This window comes from Stegodyphus dumicola, chromosome 9, assembly GCF_044657685.1.
Source record: "Stegodyphus dumicola isolate Sdum_Otavi_A_Nest chromosome 9, ASM4465768v1".
Classification (NCBI taxonomy): Eukaryota; Metazoa; Arthropoda; class Arachnida; order Araneae; family Eresidae; genus Stegodyphus; species Stegodyphus dumicola.
In genome coordinates this window covers 138,425,967-138,449,380 of record NC_140776.1, presented here as the reverse complement: position 1 = coordinate 138,449,380, position 23,414 = coordinate 138,425,967, and the positions used below count along the sequence as shown (strand labels likewise).

The 23,414-nt window shown below is 29.8% G+C and overlaps 1 protein-coding gene across 6 annotated transcripts in view; it reads left to right on the top strand.

Annotated features, from left to right (window-relative positions):
* Asx (transcriptional regulator additional sex combs) overlaps positions 1 to 18,690 on the top strand; it is a 118,154-nt gene extending 99,464 nt beyond the window's left edge. For 3 of the 6 annotated variants that reach the window (XM_085824146.1, XM_035377913.2, XM_085824147.1), the window contains 2 exons: positions 1,232 to 2,245; positions 9,774 to 18,690. In XM_085824146.1, coding sequence (XP_085680272.1) covers positions 1,232 to 2,245; positions 9,774 to 11,141 — 2,382 coding nt within the window. In that variant the 3' untranslated portion in view covers positions 11,142 to 18,690. The remainder of the gene's footprint in view (positions 1 to 1,231; positions 2,246 to 9,773) is intronic. The other 3 variants (XM_035377918.2, XM_085824149.1, XM_085824148.1) reach the window with 3 other exon arrangements.
* Positions 18,691 to 23,414: the final 4,724 nt, after the last annotated feature.

Here is a 23,414-nt window from a genome sequence, read left to right as displayed (position 1 = left end):
TTTTGTTTAATGAATCTCAAGCACATGATCTAAAGTGTCTGTTTTTAAAATTTCATCACATTATGACCCATACAACACTCTGCATAGGCCTCTGAGTTGGGAAAGTTTAATTTGGATAACCCTGTATATGTTGCCTTATCATGGGCAATACTCAGCAGAATTGTAGACTATAAAAGGATAATGTATGTATTCAGATTTTATTTAATTTGATTGTTAAGTCCATGGCATCCAGGTAGCTAGATGACAATGAAGCAGAACATAATTCTACTTTAGTCACCATTGGATAAAATGCCTCTGAATGAAATGTGATGTTATTAGATTCAACAGTAGCTGATATCTATTAATTTAAGTACAGAGATCCCTCTGTAACGAGAAGGTTTACATTATGTTATTCACACACGTTTTTTTATTGTTTTGTTGTTAAATTATTACAAATGAATACATTATTCAATATCTGAGGGCAAGACAACAGTAACTTATAATAATGTAACTTCTTCTTATTTGGGGGAGGGAAGAAGATGTAGACATGATATGCAAACTTTCATTTTGTCCATTTACATTTTGTATATATTTATTAGCAGCAGATCATTTATGATTATTTTTAACTATTGCGGTTATTTGCAGTTATTGTATACTTTAAAAGAAATTTAAAACTTTGATCCCCCTTTTTGAGAAACAAATAAGTTTTGGATTACTACTTTTTATTTATTTATTTTTGTTTTGTTTTGTGTGTGTGGTTAAATTCGTAGAGTCTATCGATATCTAAAGTTATATTTCTTGTCTACTCAAAACATATTTCTTTTGTAGAAAAGAAATTTTGTGATACAATGATATAATAAAATAAGCATTTCATATTTTATTGAAATTACTAGATTTAACGTCAGTTAATCAAATGGCGTGATTTTTTAACTGTTTTTAATATCAGTAGTTGTTTTAATCAGGTACTTAGTATACTTTATTTTGTAAATGATTTATTAAAATACTTGTTACAATTTTTTTTAATATCAAAATGCAGATTTAAATATAATATCCCTCATTATTGAATAAATAAGTACATTTTGAATATCCTAAGTATGAAATACGGAACAATTTTTTATATTGGGAGATATATCTTATAGTGTTTTTATCTGAAGTGTTATTACTATATATGTAATTGAAATGTATATTGAAATTCAAATTAACTAAAAAAAAAGTAAGGAATATATATTTATTGTATTTTCCCCCCCAACAGGCACCAAGCCAAAGTTTAGTCCCACCTATTACTATTCGATCAGTCCCTATTATTCGCTCTAATGGTGGTAAAAAGAATTCAAATCGAAATGATGGTGGCATTAATTTAGAACGCTCCTACCAAATATGCAAAGCTGCTCTGGAATCTACCTGTAAAAAAGATCCAATTCCCAGTGGAGAGCGAACACAAATCCAACCTCGAACAAGTGATGTTGTATGTATGGTAACCTCATATGTTGCTTCTCCAGAAAATTGTGTGTTAAATGATAAGTTAGAGGACACATCTTCTGTGAACCAAAGTCAGAAGTTAGACGATTCTAAAATAGAAGCTGTTGTAACAATGCAAGATGTTCAGTCATCTTCAAAAGAGTTGCTGCTAACAACATGTCCGCCTTCTGCTATTCCTACCCCTGAGCTTAATTCTATTTCTTCAAACCTTAACCTGCTAGAAACCTCTAACATATGCACTAATGCTGATAACATATGCACTAATGCCGAAGTTTCTTCTGCTGAGGTTGATTCAGTAGACAGCAGTTCAGAAAACAGTCTTTCATTGGCTAAAGCTGAATCGGATTCATCTGAAGCTGCTTGTCCAGTTGTGGAGTCTACACTTACTGAAGAATCTGAGATGATTCCTGGGTCTTCTGTTCCTAACAAATCAGCAGATTTGTTAGAATCACTGGCTGCATCTCCTGAACCTTTGTCTGTTGGTCCAGAAGACCATGTTGTTTCACTTGCAGATAACTTGACTGTTGATCAGGAACTTAAATCTTCCACAAATATTTGTTCAACAGATCGCTCCCCAACTTCTAAATGTGATTCTGTGGAAGAAGACAGTGTTGAAAATACCTTACCCACAATTGAAGAAGCTGTTGTACCACCTTCAGATATAATAAATAATAATGAAAAGCCCGAAACTAATGTTTCTAGTACCTTGTTGCTAGAAAATGATCTGAATTCTTTACCTTCTGAATGCCTTGATTCTGATTCATCAAGCATGCAGCAACCCTATAATGTAAGTCCCCCCTTTGCTTTTGTTTGCTCTGTTATAACCTGATAATATCTCTAAAACTTTCTCAGGCATAATACTTCATTGCCTGCTTAATTAATAACAGTTATGTATTTAAATAGCTATTGATAAATGATAATATGTCTAAAGTTACTCTAAATTTTTATATGATTAATTTTCTGTGTTATTGCCATAAAACTTAATTATTTATGTAATGCTTTTGTTTGTAATATTATAACCTAGGTAACTGTTGTATGATTCTTTCCATTTGGAGATAAGTTTTTGATGTTGAAATATTCATTCCGTGTGTGAGATATAAAATTTAGCAATGGTTATAATTCATCTGTAACAAAAATGGTTGTTGTTATTCTTGACATATTTGTTTTGTGTAGGGGATATAAAATTTAGCAATTGTCTTAATTTATAAATAGGAAGAGTGATTATGCAACAACTGTTTTCAAATAGTGATTAGATAGATCTCTTAATTGGCAATTTTATTTCTGCATGATTGGCATGAATTATGAATGATACTAAAATACATAACTATATTCTTGGGATAGGGGTTGTATTTATCTAAATCATGTTATTTAGCATTCAGCTGTCTTTTAAGAAAAGAAATTATGTTTTTCAATAAATTGTAAAAAATTATTCGAGAAGAAGTTGGCCTAAGTTACAAGTCGCTTAATAATTTTCATAATATATTGTGGCTTAAGGGTAATAGTTACATTGTATTTCCATAAAATCAGTTTTTATCGCCATACTATTTTTCAAATATATAGGATTTGAAGAAATTTGAATGTGCCTTTTTTTTTTTTTAAGTTCCTGCAAAAAAAAAAAAAAAAAGGTTAGGAAGAAAAGACCTTTTGTGATATTTTTGCTAGTATATATGTAGTTAATATATGTAGCTTGCTCATGCACATACATATAAACAAAATATGATATTATTATGGTACCTAAAGAATCAAAGTTCACTATTAAAAATGGTATTCTAAACGAATCCTTCCACTGTGATGAAAATTGATGCATGTAATGCACATAATTAAAAAAAAAAAAGGGGGGGGGAGCAATAATGAGTTCACAGTAGTCTGGCTGTTAATTTGGGTCGTAATCATTCTTGTTTAGATGCAGTTGATTACCCAGCTTAATGTAGGCATGGATATATCAATAATTTGCTTGGTAGTTGTCAGCATTCAGAGATGGGCATAGGCATACCATATCATACACCAGGCATATCCCAGCCAGCACGAGAATAAAGTTTGTATGTGTTGAGAGGTGTGAAGTTGGAGGGTCATGCTAATCAAGGTTTGACATTGAAATAATGGTGGCAAAATAGTGACTGAGCCATGTTCATGTGAAAATGAACTGTTGAACATTTATTGGTTTCTAATAAATAAGAGGCTAAACTTTTCAGTGCAATCCCTTTTTTCTCTCCCTTTTAACATCCTCACTTGCTTGTCATTCCCTTTAATAAATGTCTTTTGAATTCCCGTAATTTCTTAGTTTTAGTAAACGTATTTGATGATCATCTTCACTCATGATTTAGAAGAACTAAACTGTGCACCTGTCTAAAGAAGTTGTAGTGAAAAGTGAAGGTGTCTCTATGTGTTAGTTAGGACACTTAAAAGCAAATGTAGTTCAAAGGGCTATTACTGTTTCAGAGGAAGTGAAAGTCACTGGGACCTCCCCTTCCAATTGAAAACAGGGTTCAGTTTTTAAGACTGCAGTTAAGCTTGTTTGGTGTTGTCACAGTAAAAATCAAACCCAACCATATGTCTGTCATATCATTCAAAACATTAAAGTTTCTTTTTGTTAAATATTAAAAAAAATTGTTGCATAAATTTCATAATGCAAAACATTTATCGAGTATTTTGCATTGGTTATTAAAAAATCTTCTAACCTATTCCCTCATCACCCCTTCAGTTGCTGTAGCTTCATTTTTGGGAATTCCATAATTTTAATAAATAAAAATCATAGGATGATGCATTGCAGTCCAGAGCTATTATATATCAACCTGAGTTACACTAAATTTTTTTCTTGCTATAATGTATTTTTAGTTGCTTCTCTGTCCAAGGAACAAAATTCCAGATGAGAAAAAAGCATATCCTTTTTTTTTATGCAATTTCCAATGCACTTATGATGAAGTGCCGAGTTTTTCAGATCAACTGAAATTCTAGTTGGAGTTTTTAGTTTATTTTTCAAAAGAGCTGTATATTTAGCAAAAGACCCTTGCTAAATTCTAGTTATACTGTACTTTGAAAACAGTATGCTAGTGCAGTAGTAAATTTCTTTCATTATGCTTTCTGTCTTTGCTTTATTATGAAGTGATCATTATAGTACCTAACAAACTGTCATCCATTTCCTGCCATGAGCAAATCAATCCGTTTGCGATGAAATAGAGCATTTTGTTATCTATAAAACAGCTGTCTAATTCAATCAGATTAAGTTCCCTATAAATATTATAAAAGCTGCAACATAACTAGTCAAAGAAAAATAAAACTTAATTATAATAACAAGTTATAAGGTATTTCTCCCGCTTTCCTAGCGTGCCTTTGTGGTGTAGTGGTTCTGCACGCTGGGCTGGTATTTCAGTGGTCCGTGGTTCGATTCCCGGTGATTGCTAATTTTTCATCTTGCCTGCTTCCAAAAAATATCTAATGCCTCTACAAAGTTCTTGTGATGTTAGAATGATTAGTGAATGCTGATGTTGCATGTAGCTTAGGATGCAGGCTTAGGTTCCAAAACTTGCATAACTGAATATCCCCTCCCTCATTATATTGTTATTAGTGGATACTTGACTTCATATATTGCTAAATCTAGCTCAGATCCTAGACAGTGCATAGATGTGTATGACTGTAGTGTCATTGTGGAACAGAACATTTTAAGTCTTTCAATCTAAAGCTTCTTTCAAGAGACTATTACTAGGGAGAGACGAGTATCAGGCTTCCATATTTCATACTTGTGGGCTATTCTCAAATATGGTATATTGGTTAATGGAGGCTAATATCACAAGTAACTAGGCTCAGGTTCTACAACCCTTTATAAACCAAGTCATGTCGTCCATGGTATAGTGACCAATAGAGGGGGCTTTACTCAGTATTAAGCAACTTTGAATTCTGGAAATGCGTAGATGTTTGTTTAGTTGCAGAATGCACCATTGAAAATCTGTGAATACAAAGAGATTAAGAGTTTGGTGCTAGGAATAGAGGAATGCAGTCCTTTCAAAATTTCAAATTTCATCCAATCTGGTATCACCAGTCTTGGAATGGTGATAGCTTCATTTCAAGCAAATGGCCTTTCTATGGTGTAGTGGTTGTGTGCTAATTAAATAATTAAAACCAAATCATACTTTTACATCTGTACATGTAGATACATAATACACATACATGTAGTGAGAATAGTATAATATATGTAGTGATGTAATGGAAAATACACAAACTCATTTCATATTCAGAGATACTGATATCTTTTTAAAACAAAGAAACATCTAAACATGGTTATGCAAGAATATAAATGCAATATTTATCCTATGTAAAAGGGGGGAAAAAGTTCTTTGTATTTGTTTGCTCACTGAGGTCATAAGAGACATTTAATGACTTATATAATGAATGATATAAAAGAGAAATTACAGAAAATATTTATCTTTCCTCAATCATTTATCAATAAATTGCCAACTGGATAATATTATTACAGATTCAAATTGGATTGAATGCACATAGAATGATGAAAGCTTGATTAAATTTATCTTCAGATAACACTTTGCTGTTTTGTAACTTTCCTCACAAAAGCACTAGTACAACACTTTTAAGAATGATTGAGCACAGTCAGCAGTTAACCCTTTGGACTACTAAGAATATTGAATACAAGGCAATATAAAGATCCTCAACTTGCACGGAGATCTTTCAGTACTCTGAGCTAAAACTGAAAACTCATGCTGCCTCTGGTCTTACGTAGTTTTCCTCTGTCTGCTAAAAAACTTTCAGTACCTTCGATTTATTAAAACTGCTGGAAAGCATGCACATTTACATAGGGATTTGATCAAAATGTCACCAAATGGTTGCCAAGCTTGGAAACTTCTGGCAATTTATCACCAAATTTGGCAACAAAAATTAGTTGCCAAAATTGTTGCCAGCTTGACGCTATCTGGCCAAAGCCATTTACCTCAATGTTAAGTGGACTTATCCCTGTAGCTCTATTTTTCTGATGATGCTTCATGTTACATTATACAAGAGATACTACAATAAGAAAATCTTCCAAAAAATATCGTTTTCAAACCAGATATTTTTTAGGCATTATAATACACTCATGTCCGTAAATTAAGGATAATTTGGAGTCGCTTGGAAATCGAACTCTAAAATAAATATATCACCTGTAAAATCACTACACACATCTTCAAGAATCCGGTGGTTCAGGAGTGCTCCTTTAGGTGGAATTATACTGGGTTCCAGAACTGACCTGCATGTTCAAATTGGAACCATGACAAGCCAAATCTATCGGGATGTCATTCTGGAGCAACATACGTTTGTTTCGGGGCGCACAATTTGTGTTTATGGATGACAACGCCCGTCCTCACCGTGCAAACATCGTAAGCGAATGCCTTCAATCGGAGGATATCACCCGTATGGACTGACCAGCATTCTCACCGGACTTGAATCCAGTAGAGCATGTGTGGGACATGCTTGGCCGATGAGTTGCAGCCCGTCAACCTCCTCCTACATGTCTACTGGAACTTCGGAGAGCATTGTATTTTGAGTGGTGTATTATCCCCCAAGATCAGATCGATAATTTGGTACTCAGCATGCCTAGGCATTGTAGGGACTGTATTGCATCGTCTGGGAGACATACAATGTATTAGCAATCATACCAACCATGTAATATTGGTTTATTGTAAATAGGTATTTTTTTGTAATTTGCTCTAGGGAGAAAAAACATCACTAATTTTTTTAATAATATCAAACATATAGCATCTTTTCTTGCTCTTTACCTTTTGTTTAATAAATAAGCTTTACAAATAAGTCAAATTTGTTTTGCTTCTAACTGTTCCTTTGCCTGATTTTGCATTATCCTTAATTTATGGACATGAGTGTAAATTATTTAATATAGATTGAAATGGTGGAAACTAATAATGTTAGCCAGGCTGTGGTTTTTTTTTTTTTTTTTTTTTTTTTTTTTTTTATTTCTATTATTGAGATGTTTATCAATCATTTAGTATATTAATTGCTCCAAATAAAGAAAAGGAAAAGAGTAGTGTAGATAAAAGCAAAATTGGTAGTTTAATTTGAAGCTTTCTATTTCTGTTTTTATCTATTCTTTGGGTCTTTACTTTTTGAAACTTTTATAATGTTGTTCCACTTCTGAAGAATAATTTTTTTATGGAAGAACCTTCCTGATTTATATCTGAGAAAATCGTTGAAGAATTTAGGAATTTTTGTAAGAATTTGTAGCAAAACCTTCAGGATTCATCTGCATTTTGCAGGATGATTTTCTAAGGGAAAACCGGCTTATATTTGCATTCCTCATTGCACTAGGAGTGCCACAGAAACTACCAGGCAATCTTTAGAACTTCACTTTGCACCTAGAAGACTTTCTTTCCATTTTCTTTGTATTTCATATAAGCATTTGCTGATGGACATCATTTCAGTGCTTATCTATATCTTTTGAAACTTAAGTATTGCATTTTTACTAAAATTAAAGGTCAACCACCTCCTCCTATATATTTTGTTTTCCCATTTGAGCTCTATTTTTAGATGTTTAATAAAGGCCCTTCCTTACCTTAGTGAAGAGTTGTACTGTATTCGGTCTCTATCTCTTAAATAAATATTTAACATGGAAAGAGAAAATCTGGAGCTGAGTATTCTTGTCAGCAGCTCACTTGGCAGACCAGATTGTTCCCAGATGTAGAATGATGGGACTGGTTTGCATTTTTCAAGAGATGTGCTGAGACATTTGCAGTTTCTTTTAATTGAATTATGTACCCTGACCTCCAGAATCTTTATGGTACATAAATAGCTTTTTAGACTGTTGTCTCTTCTGCTAGGAGTTTTATAGCATAGGATTTTTTTAGCTTAGTTACTAGAAGTAATAGCAGTAAGGGTTTATAGCTGAACTCTGTTTCCTTTTTTCTTTTGTGTGAAAAACTTTTTTCTTTTGTGTGCTTTGAAGTCAAATTTTCCCTTTTCCCTGTGGTATTCTATTTACATTTGATAGATTCTATTTTTTTCAGCTATAGTTTGGTATAAACTGGATTACTTTTCTTTGTAAATAACATTAGTAATGCAAAGGTAACGTTAATTTTGCTTTGATTAAAATTTTAGGGGAAGGGGCTATAAAAAAATTTTGCTTTGATTAAAATTTTAGGGGAAGGGGCTATAAAAAAAATTTTTTTTGAGATCTGCATTTGCTATTTTTATTGCTCAAGTTAATTCTCACTCAGTGCACATTTTGTGATTTTACTTGTAATATCTATGCACTGATAATCTGCTAGAAATATGAAAGTTTTTTTTATATTATCAACTGAAGAAATATTGATTTGGTAAGATATATGTGTTGCGAGTTTCATTTTCTGACAGTACTGTCACATGTGCAGTTGTGTGCTTCGGATGTTAATAATTCTGTATTTTATATTTGGTATTATTGATACCTAAAATTATTACACTAGCAGAGAAGTAGATTTGCTTGTTTAGATAGTGTGATAAATATGGGAAAACATCATTAGAAAATTTAAATGCAAGCAGACTTATGTTGAGGAATATTTAAACTAGTTTTGTTGTTCTGAAATTTACTATAATGACTTTTAAACAGGAAGTGCTGTTTCATTATTGTTTTATTTAATTTCTTGCAACATCTTCATGAAAATATTGTTTTAACATTAATATACAGTGGAACCTCTCATGCAACCACATCCCATAAACTAAAATGGTCACTGTTTAAAGGTGTTAATAAATCATTACTGAACATCTGTTCTGTAACATGAACATCACTTACAGGAGGTGAAATTAATTTCTAATCACTAATAGTGGTATTATGGAGGTTTCACCGTATACTCATATATTTCATTGTATATTATTCTTGTTATATATTAGCACTGAGCCACATACTCTTGTCTATTTCTGTCTTTACCAAAATATTCCTAAAAATTAAGAAATTTAAGAATAATATTTAAGGCTTTTTGTGTATAACTTATTATGCTCTGTAAAGCCTTATTAGTAAATTCTAGATAGTTTTATTACTTCTCTCCTTTTACTGAGCTTACATTTTTACACAGGCTTTCAATGTATGGAAAGTGCTCTGTGATCCGGATATTGAATGGCTACCACATTTTGCTGATTTGTGGTTTAAGGAATCGTGGTAAAAAATCAGTATGTAAATAAATCTGTGCGAAAAGTTGAAGCTTTTCCAAGCCCTTCTTCCCAAATTTTTGAAATATGAACTATCTTTTCTGCCCTGTGCTCAGTGTCTAAAATATACAAGGTGCACCTGATAGAATGCATTACTTGAATCCTATGATGATTTACTTAACTTAGTTTTTCACCCTCAGAATTCTCAGGTTGTAGATGAAGACAGCACAATCATCCTTAGTTTACCATCCAGTGAGGAAGAAAATGTAACATCTGATGCTCCAAATATTACTGTGGAAAGTATGCCTGAGAAAGAATTGCCTACTGATGATGCTGATAGCAAGCTGTCTGTTGAGGACTCGAACAATTCATGTTCTAATTCGCAGATTTCAGCCATTGAAGAGAAGCAAGACAATTTTGAAACAGAAAGTACTGATGGAAAATTAGGTAGTGATGAACTCTCTTGTGAAAAAAGTCAGTCACCATGTCCCAGTGAGAAAGCAACATGTCCTGAGTCTCCAGCCTATGGAGGTGAAAATTGTGTGAAAGAATGTGTTGCTAAAGTGCAGTTTGATCCCCCGTCTCGTCCTCTAAGTGCTCCATCTAACTTTCCTCCAATGCATGTCAACTCTGTTATTGAAGTAAGCTCTTTAAAAAGGCCAGCAAGTTGTCAGTCATATTATAGAAGTGCAAAGGTATCCCCTATAGTTTATTTTGATTCCCCGGAAAGTGATGATGCAAAATCTGACAGTGATAAAGGAGATAAAGTTCCCACCTCATCTCCTCAGAGCTCAGATGTTGGTTTGATACCATATTCTTCATCTGCAAGTGCAGCAGCGAACATCAGTTCTTCCATAAAAAAGGAGCATCCAGTTTCTGTTAGTAAAAGTTTGAACTGTGCAGGTCAGATGCCTGTAGAATTCAATGATAAGAATTCTTCTTGTAACAAACAGGTATCACAAGCTCAAGATTATACAGCACCTCCTGGGAGAAGCTTATCCTTAAGCCGATCAGCTTCAACTCCGTCTAATACATCATCTATGCAATGTTTGTCTCCTGTTGTCCATCGTCCATTATCAAATCCTAGTGTGGATACCAGTGTCATGCACCAAATAAGTAAAATGAGCAGCTCTGAGTATCAGACTTGTGTTCCTGTTACAAATCCTCTTTCTTTACCAGAAGGATGCACAGGTGGAACTGGTGGAAGTCTACCCAGTCAAGCAGTGTCTGTTGTACCAGCCACGACACAACTTCCCATTGCTTCTGGTGGCATAATGTTTCCATCTGCCAATGGACTTACAAATGTTGTTGGAACTCCAGCAGGTGACACACCTCCCAGATCTCTTTTGCTGTCGAGTCCTGTAATAAACGGTGCATCATCTGGTATTGAAGGAGCTGTTACCAGTGCAGGAGGTGATAGTGGTGGTGATGGAAATGGTACTTCAGGTAATGGAAATAACTGTGCATGTAATCTCAAAGCCATGGTCACGTGTCTTAAGTGTGGAGCATTCTGCCATGATGACTGCATTGGGCCATCTCGTCTCTGTGTCACTTGCTTGATACGGTGACCTAGCTTTGTAAATGTATAAATATATATGAAAAAATTGGCTTCTAACTGAGTTTGTTGGTACTGAATTTATTTTAAGTTTATTCATCTCATTACCTGTTTATAGTGTTATAGATATCAGCTTTATATAAATTCAGAGGTACTGTGTGTGCTTGTACAAAAATGGAATACAAAAATCAGTTATAGATGTCATATAAAATATGGTTAATGTTGAAATTTTCAAAAAAAAAAAAAAAAAATTCAGATCCTTAAAAATGAACCATGAATGTTGTGTAAATTTTGTATTAGTTGCACAAGATATCTTCTCACATTTTTTTAAAGGAAAAAAATTAAAATGTTACCCAATTTTAATATTTAACTGCAGTTTAAGTATAGATTTAAACTGATATAAATTGTCAGTGTGTACATTTTGTAAGATATACAATTTTTTTATTTGATATAACATTATAAATTAAATTTATAATTTTTCTCTTCTAATACTTAAATGTTTTAGCACTATTTTTTATGCTGTAAAATATATTATTCCATAAGATTCACTTATTTAGTCTGTTAATACACTGGTAAAATTTGATCTTTATATATATATATATAAATATAAATTCTAGAGAAGGACACTGAAATAATTTTATGCAGATTTAATTTATAAATGTAAGATAATGATATTTTTTTTTGAAAATTATCTTTAATATTCCTCATTACTTGTGTACTTTTGAATTTTATCTGAAATTATGGCACTTTGATTTATACAAATGTATTACTGAATAGTTTATAAACTGTAATAGATTAGCTTACATAAATAGTGTAAATAAAATGGATTAGACGTTTTAAAACAATTTTTGTTATGTAACCAAAATTTAAAGCCTGGATGAAAATAACTAAGAAAATTTTGATTATTAAATTTTTCTTAGCACGTAAAGATTTTAAAAAATGTGTTTATAAAATGCACATATTGTTTTGAAACCAAAATTGTATTTGCACTGTTAGTTGTGTATATCATCAGTGAAAATGAGAAGATAATTTCCATTTTTTGTATTATATCATTATTTCAAATGTAAAAATACAAATTATGAGAGTTAAAGAGTATTTTGTGGATTAAAACCATCAAAAATGAAAAGCATTATTGTTTAAGATATAAAAATATTTTATTAAAATTGCATTGTTCTTTGTAAATAACATTTGATGTTTAATGTTCACTAATGAAGTTATACAAATGATTTTGCATCAGATTCAAGTATTAAATAATTACCTTTTTACACCCAATTCTGCTTTTGTACATTAGATAGTGTCCCCCCTCCTCCCCCAACAGAAAGCCATAAAAGAGAGGAGATTGATTCCAGATACAGAAATGCAGTGTATACATTAAAAAAAAAAAAAAAAAAAAAAAAAAAAAAATCAAATGAATCACATCAGAATCTTTAATTAAATCTTTTTTTTTTTTTTTTTTTTTGAAAACATGCAAATGACCATAAATTTATAGTAGAAGTTCTTGAACAAATCATATTAGAATTTTGAATAAAATCTTAGTAGTATGTATTTTTTTAAATTTTAAAAACTCAAGTATGCTTATAAAATTATCCTTCACAAAGAAAAACATACTTCACCAGCTTTGAAGTAAAAATATTGTACAAAAAACCATATATTAATGGACCCTTCATTCATGTTTAACTTAATTCATTCATGTTTAATTTAAACTTAATTCATTCGGGTACTTTCTTTTTCTTCAGAATAAAATTTTTAATGTTGTTTCCTGAAGTATGCTTTCTTACTTAACCTACATTTTTTATTGCATTTTGATGATCAAGCTAATTGTTTCATTCACTTAACTTGCTTAGTTATCATGAAATTAGTTTTTTAATGCATTTAAACTAACAAATTAAAGCAATGCATTATATCCAAAAGAAGGATATTTAAAAAAAAAAAAAAAAAAAAAATTTTTTATTTTGTTGATGGAAAAATGTACATTTTCTAAATTAAAATTGCTAAAAAAAAAAACTGAATGTTAGTTGTCATTGAAACTTTTTTAGCAAATTATTCATAAATGCATTAAATTAATTTCATATAATTTGAAAATTATAATGCATTAAATTATTGCTATATATTATAAATGCAAAGTTGAAGTTTTTTTTTTTGGGGGGGGGGAGGCTTAGGTGGGTATAAGAATATTTTTCAGTAATTCAGCAATATTTCAGTAGACATTTGAAAAAGGGACATTTGAGTTGCATTAGATCAAAGTAAATCATGTGAAGTCATGAAGAAATATAGAGAATTGAACATTGTTTCTAAAATCATTTAGATCAAATTTAGGCTCTAAAATCATGTTATATCAAAATTAGGCAAAAGCATTCCACATAAAAACAGAGTTGGGTGTATTTTTTTACTGCATCCTGTTTTTATACAAAATGTTTTGTATAAAATACAAATAAGTTTTTCTAAAATGAGCAATTTTAAATTTTTATAGTTACAAATGTATTGCATTATAACTTCCATATTTCAGTGACCTTATTTAAGCAAAATAGCTACTTATAGTGCTTTTTTTATTTATTAACTACCTTATTAAAAATTAATTAAATAAAATTCATCAGGTAATTATTTTTTAATTTGGATACCAGGTAAAGTGTATGAGCATAAAAGTATGATTTCATAAAACCTAATTAGAGGCATGAAAAGGGATTGACAAGGATGTAAAGCATATTAGAAATATTTCTTTGTTCAAATACTAGACAATTTTACATGACTAATTTTGTTCAGAATTATCAGAACTATTAGTACATTTCTAGCAGGTTTCAGTTTTTCACATGATAGTTTAGTTATCATTTTAAGCATATCTTAATATTTCTGGAAATTGTTTTGTGCAGTGTGTATCGATTCATATTATACAGTTTCCTGAGATGAGTCAGGCGTAAGCATTTAATTTATAGTAATTAAAATTGAAAGTTTCCAGTTAAATTTGTATGTATTTGAATTATTCAGGTCCTCTTTTTGAGAAACTTAGCTATGTGTGTATCAGTATTTTTGCAAATAATTTGTTGGTACTTTTCTTTTTATTAAAATGGTATTAATATAATTATCTGCCATTAAATTTAAGAAACTGATTGTTTTCAAAGCTGAATTTTAACTATGTTATATTTTATTCAAAATTTATCAGCAATTTATTCACAGTGGTTCTCTATTTTATATAGGCTGTGGTAATTATTGAGTATTTTTGTCATGACTCACAATTTTTAAATAATTATATAATAACATTAATCACTTTATTTTATTAATGATATTGTGAATTTGAAGTGATGTTTATTTAATGGGTAATTTATCAGATCCGTAGGCAGGTGTGAATTAAAAATTGTGAGTGAAAGTTTAGTTTATTGGTTTTAAGCAAAACAAAAGTAAAATTTTGTTGGTGGAAATTTTTTAAATCATTATAAATATACGTGTAAAATAACACAACATTCTTTTATATGTTCTTAAAATAATATTTGAAAAGTAAATTAAGTAGTTAAAAATCAGTATTTAAAAATAGGTAGTCGAGGATATATTTCTCAAATATTTCCCCATTTTGTAAATGAACAAAAAGCTGAAATCTGAAAGCACACAGTGATCTTTGGAACGTCTTTTAAAATATTAGATCTGGATTTTTTGAAGAAAAATATTTGAGGTTGTAACAAGAAGAAAATACAACATGCATATTAGTAGATGAGGGTTCTCAGTAAGATACAGTGGTGATCTTGTGTGAAAAACTGTATATTACATAACGTTGCTTTCAGAGTTTCCTATTTTTATATATAAAGCACATTAAGCCTTGTACTTAATCATAAAATATTTAATCTCTAAAGAAGAAATAGTTAAAGGTTCATTTAAAAACAATGCCTCCCCCCACACACTTAAGCCTTATGCTATATATGTGTTTAATAGCTGTTATTCTTCTTTAAATCCATGGAAATATGTGAAATTTCTGTGCCATATATGAATCATTAGTTTATCTCCTGAAAAGTCTATGAATATGGAGAAGTTTGTTACTTTAATAATGTCAAACTGATACTTTGGTCTGTAGTTAGGGAACCATTCAGTGCAGTAAATATATGCATTGAAAATTTGACAGCATCACATTAAGCATGTAGCAATGTTTTTTAAATACTGAAGTCTGGAAATATGTATCAATATTATTTGTAAATTTTCTACATTTTCCTGTCAATTCCATATCAGTTCTCTGTAGTTCCCCTCCTTTCTCTTTTTATGAGATATATTTGCTTTTAAGTAATGTTTTACTGTTGCCAATATACTGTTGCTAAAAATTAACTCTGCGATTTTCAGGTTTTACTGTATCTATAAAGGTGCCAAGAAAAAAGTACTTCTTAAGAAAAAGGAACAGAAAATTGAAAAATGTAAAATTTTAGCAGGAGAAACAATTAATTTGAATGTATGTTTTATTTTTTTAAAAGTTATTATTTTCATATAAAGTAGAGAATATCATTACATTTTAGTTCTTAGAGAATTGCATATGAATTAACAGAACTTGATGTTTTTATTTGAAAATTCAAGCATACATTTTAGATTGCAGGATTGACCAGCGTAGGTATATTTCGGTTTTTGCATCAATCATTCATGTATCTGATTTTGCCATCAAATAATATTGAAATATTGACATAAGGAGAACCAGTGCTTCCCAAACTTCTGAGTATCTGTGAGGGTGTCATATGTTAATATAAAATACAATCCTTGTAAATATTAAATCATGAATGGTTGAATTTTATAATAGTGTAATGGAAAGTAATTTATCTTGGAAAACATTTTGAACAATTTGCTAGACTACGACAATCATTAAAAATGCATGCGTATGGGACGATTAATCTAAAATCTGAAGCAGAAAATATATGTTTTGATATTACATATATTTATAAGAATTTAAATAATTTTTGTACTTATATAAACACATATAATTTCTATTTTGCATTATTACAGTAATGTTTACCATTAAGGAAGGATGTAATTTATCCTCTATTACATGCACACTGCATAGCTGCCAACTCTCAAAACTCACTCTTTTTAATTTTTCATTTCTTTCTGAGGAAAGTGTTTCCCCTGTAAATGCAATATATTGAATTAGTGAAATTTAAACTATGGAAATTTCATTCCTCAATCTCTAGTGATCTTCAGCATAATTTTTCTTATATAATTAATTTTATTTGAGTTGTCTTAATTTGATCTAGACATTTGTAGAACATTTTGTGAACATTCAACAAATGTGAAGCAGTTAATATTTGTATTTACTTTTGTGTTGCATTATAATCAATGATGCATTACTAAACTTATTCTCACAATAATTTGTTAATTTATTATGAATTTTATTTTCATCATATTTAAAAGTGATAAAAACTTTTTTTCTCTGTTATGATTTTTTATTTATTTATTTATTTATTTATTTTTTTTTTTTCCAATGTAAAAGTATAAGAAAATTTCAAAAGGAAATAAGGGGGAGCATAAAATTTAGGAAAATCTAGTTAAATATTAATATATATTGCATCATTAAAGTATTATAAATGAATTTATCAGTTCATAGGTTTTTTTTGGGGGGGGGAGAGTTGTCACCATGCAGCATGAAAAGCTCCCAAAAACTTCTGCTTTTTGTATTTTAAGATTGGCAGTTGTGACACTGAATAAAAGCACTTGAAACACAATCTTGGGAAACACTGCTTAAAATGTCAGGTAAAATAACATTTAAAAATAAAATTCCATGTATACAGCACAATTCCTTTTTTTTTTTTTTTTTTTTTTTTTTTTTTTTGGGTAGGAGGGGATGTAGACATTTAATAATCCTGTAATCTTTATGCAAAATTAAATATTACACTTTTTATATTATTTGATTGTATAGTATGTAAATAAAGGCTGTAAAAAATCAAAGAAATCAAAACAAAGCAATCATACATTTAAAAGATACTTATTTATGCACAGTAAAATTTATGTGTTAGATGGGCAGAAAAAAAAAAGGAATTTATTGGCAGGTACTTAATGGCCTTTTTTGTGAGAGTAGTTACAATGCTAATGTTTTCAGCTCTTTCAGGTGAATTGAAGCATTCTACAAATTCACTAATATAGTATTCTTTTGTTATTTGGTAGCACACATTGCTACTATATCTCCAAGACATAAATTTTCCAGAATATTTTTACTTGGTATTATATGATGATTTGTATAGAGTAAAATCAGTAGATTCATGTTTCATTAAAGAAAAGATTGATTTCAGAAATTAAATCTGTAAAGATCAGTTGTAAAACAGTATAATCTGTATAGATGAGTTATATTTCATTTCTTACAGGAATGATATATTGAATTGTTTCTTATTTAATCTAAAAGCAAAATTTGCTTTGAAATTTTTATGTTTTTGTCAAACTCAATTCGCCTTAAATCTATGCAATGAATTTTACAGGTATTTAACAGCTTTTTAAAATTTGTATAGTATTAAAACTATAGATATATCAAATATTATTTTGATATATATATTTTTAGTTCCTAGTTTATAATTTTTTGCATTAATCAGTATACATTTAGATGTTGAATGTATTGAATTCTTGCAAACTATGAACTAGTATTTGGAAATTATTAAAGGCAAATATTTTTTGTGGCCCAGTTGGGTTTTACATTGAATTATATATATGTGTACGCTTTTATTTTGATCAATTCATATATTATTATTTTATATTAATAATTGCTTTGCTGTAGTATATAAGAATTACTATGTAAATTTGTACAGATACTTTAAAATTTGATTATTTGCAATGATGCTTGTTGAGTTTTCATTTTTTTAATGAATTCTAAAAGTGTAAATTATGATAATGAAGCACAATATTTTTTAGCATTTCTAAATTTGAATAAGGGAAAAGTTTTGCATTCATTGCTCTTTTAATTGAATTGTTAAGTAATATTTTAAGCAACTTCTGAATGAGGGTTTTTTTTAAAGTGAAATTTTGAAAAGAAAAATCGTCGCATTATTTTTTGGTTAATAACACAAACAAAATCTTAGAAAAGAATAGTTGGGGGCTTTTTAATTATTTTGTAAGTCATCTCTTCCAAGTAAGAATGTTATTTTATTCAATCTAGAAAATGCACTAATCTTAGAAGTGTAGCCTTTCTAAATGTCAAATGAATCATCACCACTTTATTACAAATAACTACTATATAAATGTTGTCTCAAAATATTATTTTATATTTTCATATGTAATTTCTGTTAAACTTGTGAATCTATGCAAATCTAAATTATATTCGGATATGTGAAGCTCAATTCAGTTTTCCCCCCCTTTTTTCAAAGCATGTGTCTTTTGGTAGATCAAGCCTAGAGTCTTGTTCTCTTATAAAGTTGTGATAGAATATTTTATTCCCCAAAATGTGACTGGTTTAAAGCAGAATATCAGTCACTTTTGATTTTGGTACTTCTTCCTTTGTAGCTTTCTTACCCATGTAAATTATAATTAACATTTATGTATTGTCTTTTATAAAGCTTTCATTAGTTTTCTTGTACACTGAAATTTTCAGCTTGTAAATAAATGTATGAATTGCATTCTAATATTATTGTTTATATAATCATTGGTTACATTTGATTTTTAAGTTTAAAAAAAAAAAAAAAAAAAAATCAGAAAATAAGAATTCACAGGTGTTAGGATACCAGATGTCATGTCATTTAGTGTTTTATGGTAATTGAAAGAAATATTACAGAATCTGCTTTTGCATTGAATTTGTTCACAGGCATTTGCTGAAAGATTTTGTTACTGAAGGGATAGGTTTTTATAATACTTCTTATTCATATTCGTAGGTTCAGTATAAATACAAAATAGCAATTTATTTTTTTTTTCAAAAAATGAAGGGAAAACCAATAGATAATAGTTAACTTTATCTTTCTTTACAAAAATAATACTTTGAAGACTTGGTTGGTGTACAAAAACCTAGGCAAAGATCTTATGATCATGTTGTGACATCTTACTTATCCATTGTTAGTGCTAAATTATACTGTTTAGGAACAGTGTCTGTATATGTTGTAAAATGGCTTTACTTAGCAAATCCATCATTTGCTTAATTTTTCAGGAAGGGTAAAAAGGTATTGATTTATTCTAGTTAATGTCAACTTTCCAGATAGTTGGATTTTTAGTATACATGTTACTAACCATAAATACACAACACAATAGTTAAATATGAACCAAAGAAATCTGCAAGTTATTGTCTTGCTTTGCATGTACAGTCAAGAATCGTTAATTCGGACACCCATAATCCGAAATGATCTATAATCCGGACCTCAAAGCTACAAACTTTCTGCGCATGCGTAAGACCTTTACGGCTGCGAATGTGTGTGTACGCGTGCGCAAATTACATTTACGAATGCACGTTTAATGTATAACGATGGTATAAGCTAAGCTAAAATTATCCAATTCAGTTAATGTTGCAGATTGCGTTGTTCCTTAATCTTCTAATTGGATCCGGCTTATTATTTTTTGCAGATTGTTAAAGCAATTTTATAAAAGTAAGCTTGAACTTTCGATTATGTCAAAAAGAATTTCCGATTCTGGAGCTATCAAAGGATCTACAAAGCGAAAGCATGTTCCGATATCCATCAAAGAAAAAGTGGAATTTCTGCAAAAAATGGATAAAGGCATATCCTTTGTTTATTTAAACTTTAACATTTGTTTATCTAAACTTTGTTTATCTTTAACGCGGCAGCGCGCAATGAATTGGAAGTTGATCTGTCAGCACTATCCTTATCTTCAGGGCAGATGTTTTTATTTTATTTGGCTTATAATTCCTTACTAAATGTATTATTTCATCTCGATGTACTCCATCTTTGATATGATTTAAATCAAATTCCTTGTCATTATAATTCGCTTCCGATAGTGAAGAAAGTGACAGAAGTTATTGAAAACGAAAAAATTTTGATTGACAAATTAGTCGGTATTCTCGATACGGCAATTATAGGACTTGAACTGCGGAACTTTGTAACTGAACAAGAAATTATGTCTGTGTATAGAATTAAAGAGAATGTATTATCACATAAAAAACGAAACAACTTACATTGAAAGAAATGTTTAATAAAGTAAACAAATAAATATTAAGCTTTTTTTTTTTTTTTTTTTTTTTTTTTTTTTGTGAATTTTGATACCCTTTAGATCATAATTGTTCTTTATTTCATAAATTACGGTTTCATATTTTTAATTTTATAATTTCTGCATGCCATCTTACCAGATTTAAACTGATGATCTATAATCCGGGAAAATCGATAATCCGGAATCGCTGAAGTCCCGACGAGTCCGGATTAACGACTTTTGACTGTAGTTCTTTTTTTCAAAATGGTCTACAGCTATAGGAATTGAGTTCAGATATGCTGATAGTATTTAAGTTATTCATGCTTAGATTTAAGTGTATGTAAAAATTAAAGGAGATAGGAAACTATGTACAAAATGAAACGCAGATGATTTTACTGCATCTAAAAATATATGTTTCATGAAAAATTATAAATGATTCCAAACAGATTATATTTTCATAAATCACAGTAACATATCAAATTAAATTGCTGTGAACTATGTTGAATGATAAAATTAAACTTATTTATTGTTGTGGGAGCTTGAGGTATTGAATTCCATGTAAAATTTTATTTATTTATTTTTTCTCATTTCAAATCCAGTTACCAAGTTTTTATATTGGTATTAAATTTACAAAATATACTGTTGTTTTTGCATATATAAGCCAATGCAGTTAATGATAATTATCATAGAATGCAGTGCTAGTCAGTTGATAGTTTGCCTTTGCCCTTTTTAGTTTGTTACAGAAGTCACCTAGCAATATCAATTTCTTACTCTTCTATCCTTCACAACCACAGACAGAAATTTCACAAAAGAAATACTAATAAGCACAGGCAGTCACTTGTGATATTTTAACTGACTAACTCCTCTAACTAAATATGTATCTTTTGAAGGATCTGAGTGAAAGCAAGTGGGAAAAAAGAAAATAAATATATTAACAGGATTAGTTTTTTGATGACTATAGACAGTTCACGCTGAGGTTTGTTTGAGCTAGTGGAGACACATATCAGAGGAAGCAAAGATTTGGGATGGTACAACAGAGCTACAATTTCCTGTTTGAAAATTCTCAACTTCACACACAATAGACCAATGGAATTGACCAATCACAAAAGAGAAAATCCATCATCAACATCAACACCAATGGCATGTCGTGGTTTTTACTGAAGAGGACTGAATATGAAGAAAAATTATAATACTAAGGCAAATGCACACAGATAATGGTGTTCATCTTAGAAGGTTGTAGTTGTTATTTATGTTTCGGAAATATTGGTCATCTCAGAGAGGTGGTCATCATGACGGAATTTATTGCATTTTTAATGCAAAGGCTAACATTAGGGAGTATGATAGTGGTAAAATAATGAAAATCAGGTAAAGATAAGAAAATCAAAGTGATCAGATTGTAATAAATATTTTTTTTTTTTTAATCTGATGGATGCCATAATAAATAATTAGTCAAAAGCATTTTATCTCAATAATAGCAAAATAGATAATAGTATTTTTTTTACTTATTTATTTTTAATAGTAATTAAAAAAAACCTGGTTTATTGAATTAAAGAAAAAGTGTATGAAAACATTTTATAATTCCTTTTACATGGAATAAAAAATTACGATTGCACATGATATGTTCATTATTATTATTATTATTATTATTTTTTTTCTGTCTTCTAGCAGCCCAAATGCTTTCTCAAAATAATATTGAAGCTTAGATCAATTATATTAGATAAATACTGAATATAAAACATGAATTAATTTGAAGGCTCTGTATTATTTTCTTCTTTAATAATTGTCAAAGTTTCATATAACTTCTCCGTAATAAATAAATAATTACAAAATTAAATTGAATAAAATAATTACAAAATTTAATTGAAAATAGTAGTACTGCGAAATAAAGCTATAATACACAAAATGTTATCTTAAAAATTACAGACTGTGTTGAAGATGCTGCATTTGTTACTATCAATACAAGAGGAAGAAAGATTAACACATGAAATAAATATCCTAAAAATTGCAGGCATATTATAACTTATGGATTATGCTGCATGTAATGATTGTTGTTAACAAGTTATGAAGTTCATAGGTGGCAGTGAGTTATAAGCAGGACCATGGAATCGGACAGATTTTGGGGTAAAAGGAATCGAAGCTGGAGTTGCTAAAAACAGGTCGACTTCGACTCCAGTTTTTTTTGGACAGTTTGAATTTGAAATGAAATTAAAATGAATTGAAAAAAAATAATGACAAGCTGATTTATTATTTTTATTTATGGACTTATATACATTAATAAATAGTTATTTTCTAGTTTATTGGCATATTAATAAATAAATATAAGGGAGGAGGATGGATGTGATATTTGCCATTAGTGTTTAAACTGATTCATTTAGTTACAAATCTCACTGGTAAATTTAGGTAAGCAGCAATAGCAGCAAGATTTTGCGAAAGGATGATCTAATTCTAAATGAAGTCAAATACTTCAACAATCTACAAAAATAATCATTTTATATACAAAGATTTACAAAGCAACCTGGATTGTATCGACGGTTCACTACTAACTACATCACAAACTAAAAACTGAAGCGAAGCGCCCTCTAACTGCGATACATAAATCATTTGGGGGATTTTTCCACACTCCCCACCTGATAATTTTTGCAAAAATTATCACTATTTCAGCATACAAACAATAAAAATGTAAGAAAGCAATTTACATATCAAATACATTCAACTGATGTAAATATAAACTGCAAAAGGAATTTCTATAAAATAAACAAATATAGTTAACTGCCTCAATTCAAATATTACTCAATACATAAATATTAATTCAAATTACAAACAGTAAATTATTAGTAATAACTAAACTAATTATCTAAAATTAATGTTAGTGAACATGAAAGATAAAAAATAAAAGGTTACAAAATTAGTTCAGTTTGATAGTTCAAGGGGGTATATCAATGGCACAGGTCTCTTAAAGTCCCCTTTTTTAGTTTTTACCACACATGATCGTACAAGACCATCACGTCCTTTGAAGACTTGAATTACTCGACCTAAATCCCAGAGGAACTTGGATTTAGTTGTTCCTTCAAGTAAAACTATATCACCAATTTTAAGATTTTTCTTGGCTTCTGGTGTACTGAAGAAATGAGTATTTCTTAACTCAAGAAGATACTGATTTTTCCATTTTTTCCAGAACTGTTTTATAAGTGTCGTCTGATATTCTTTTCATTTTATTAGA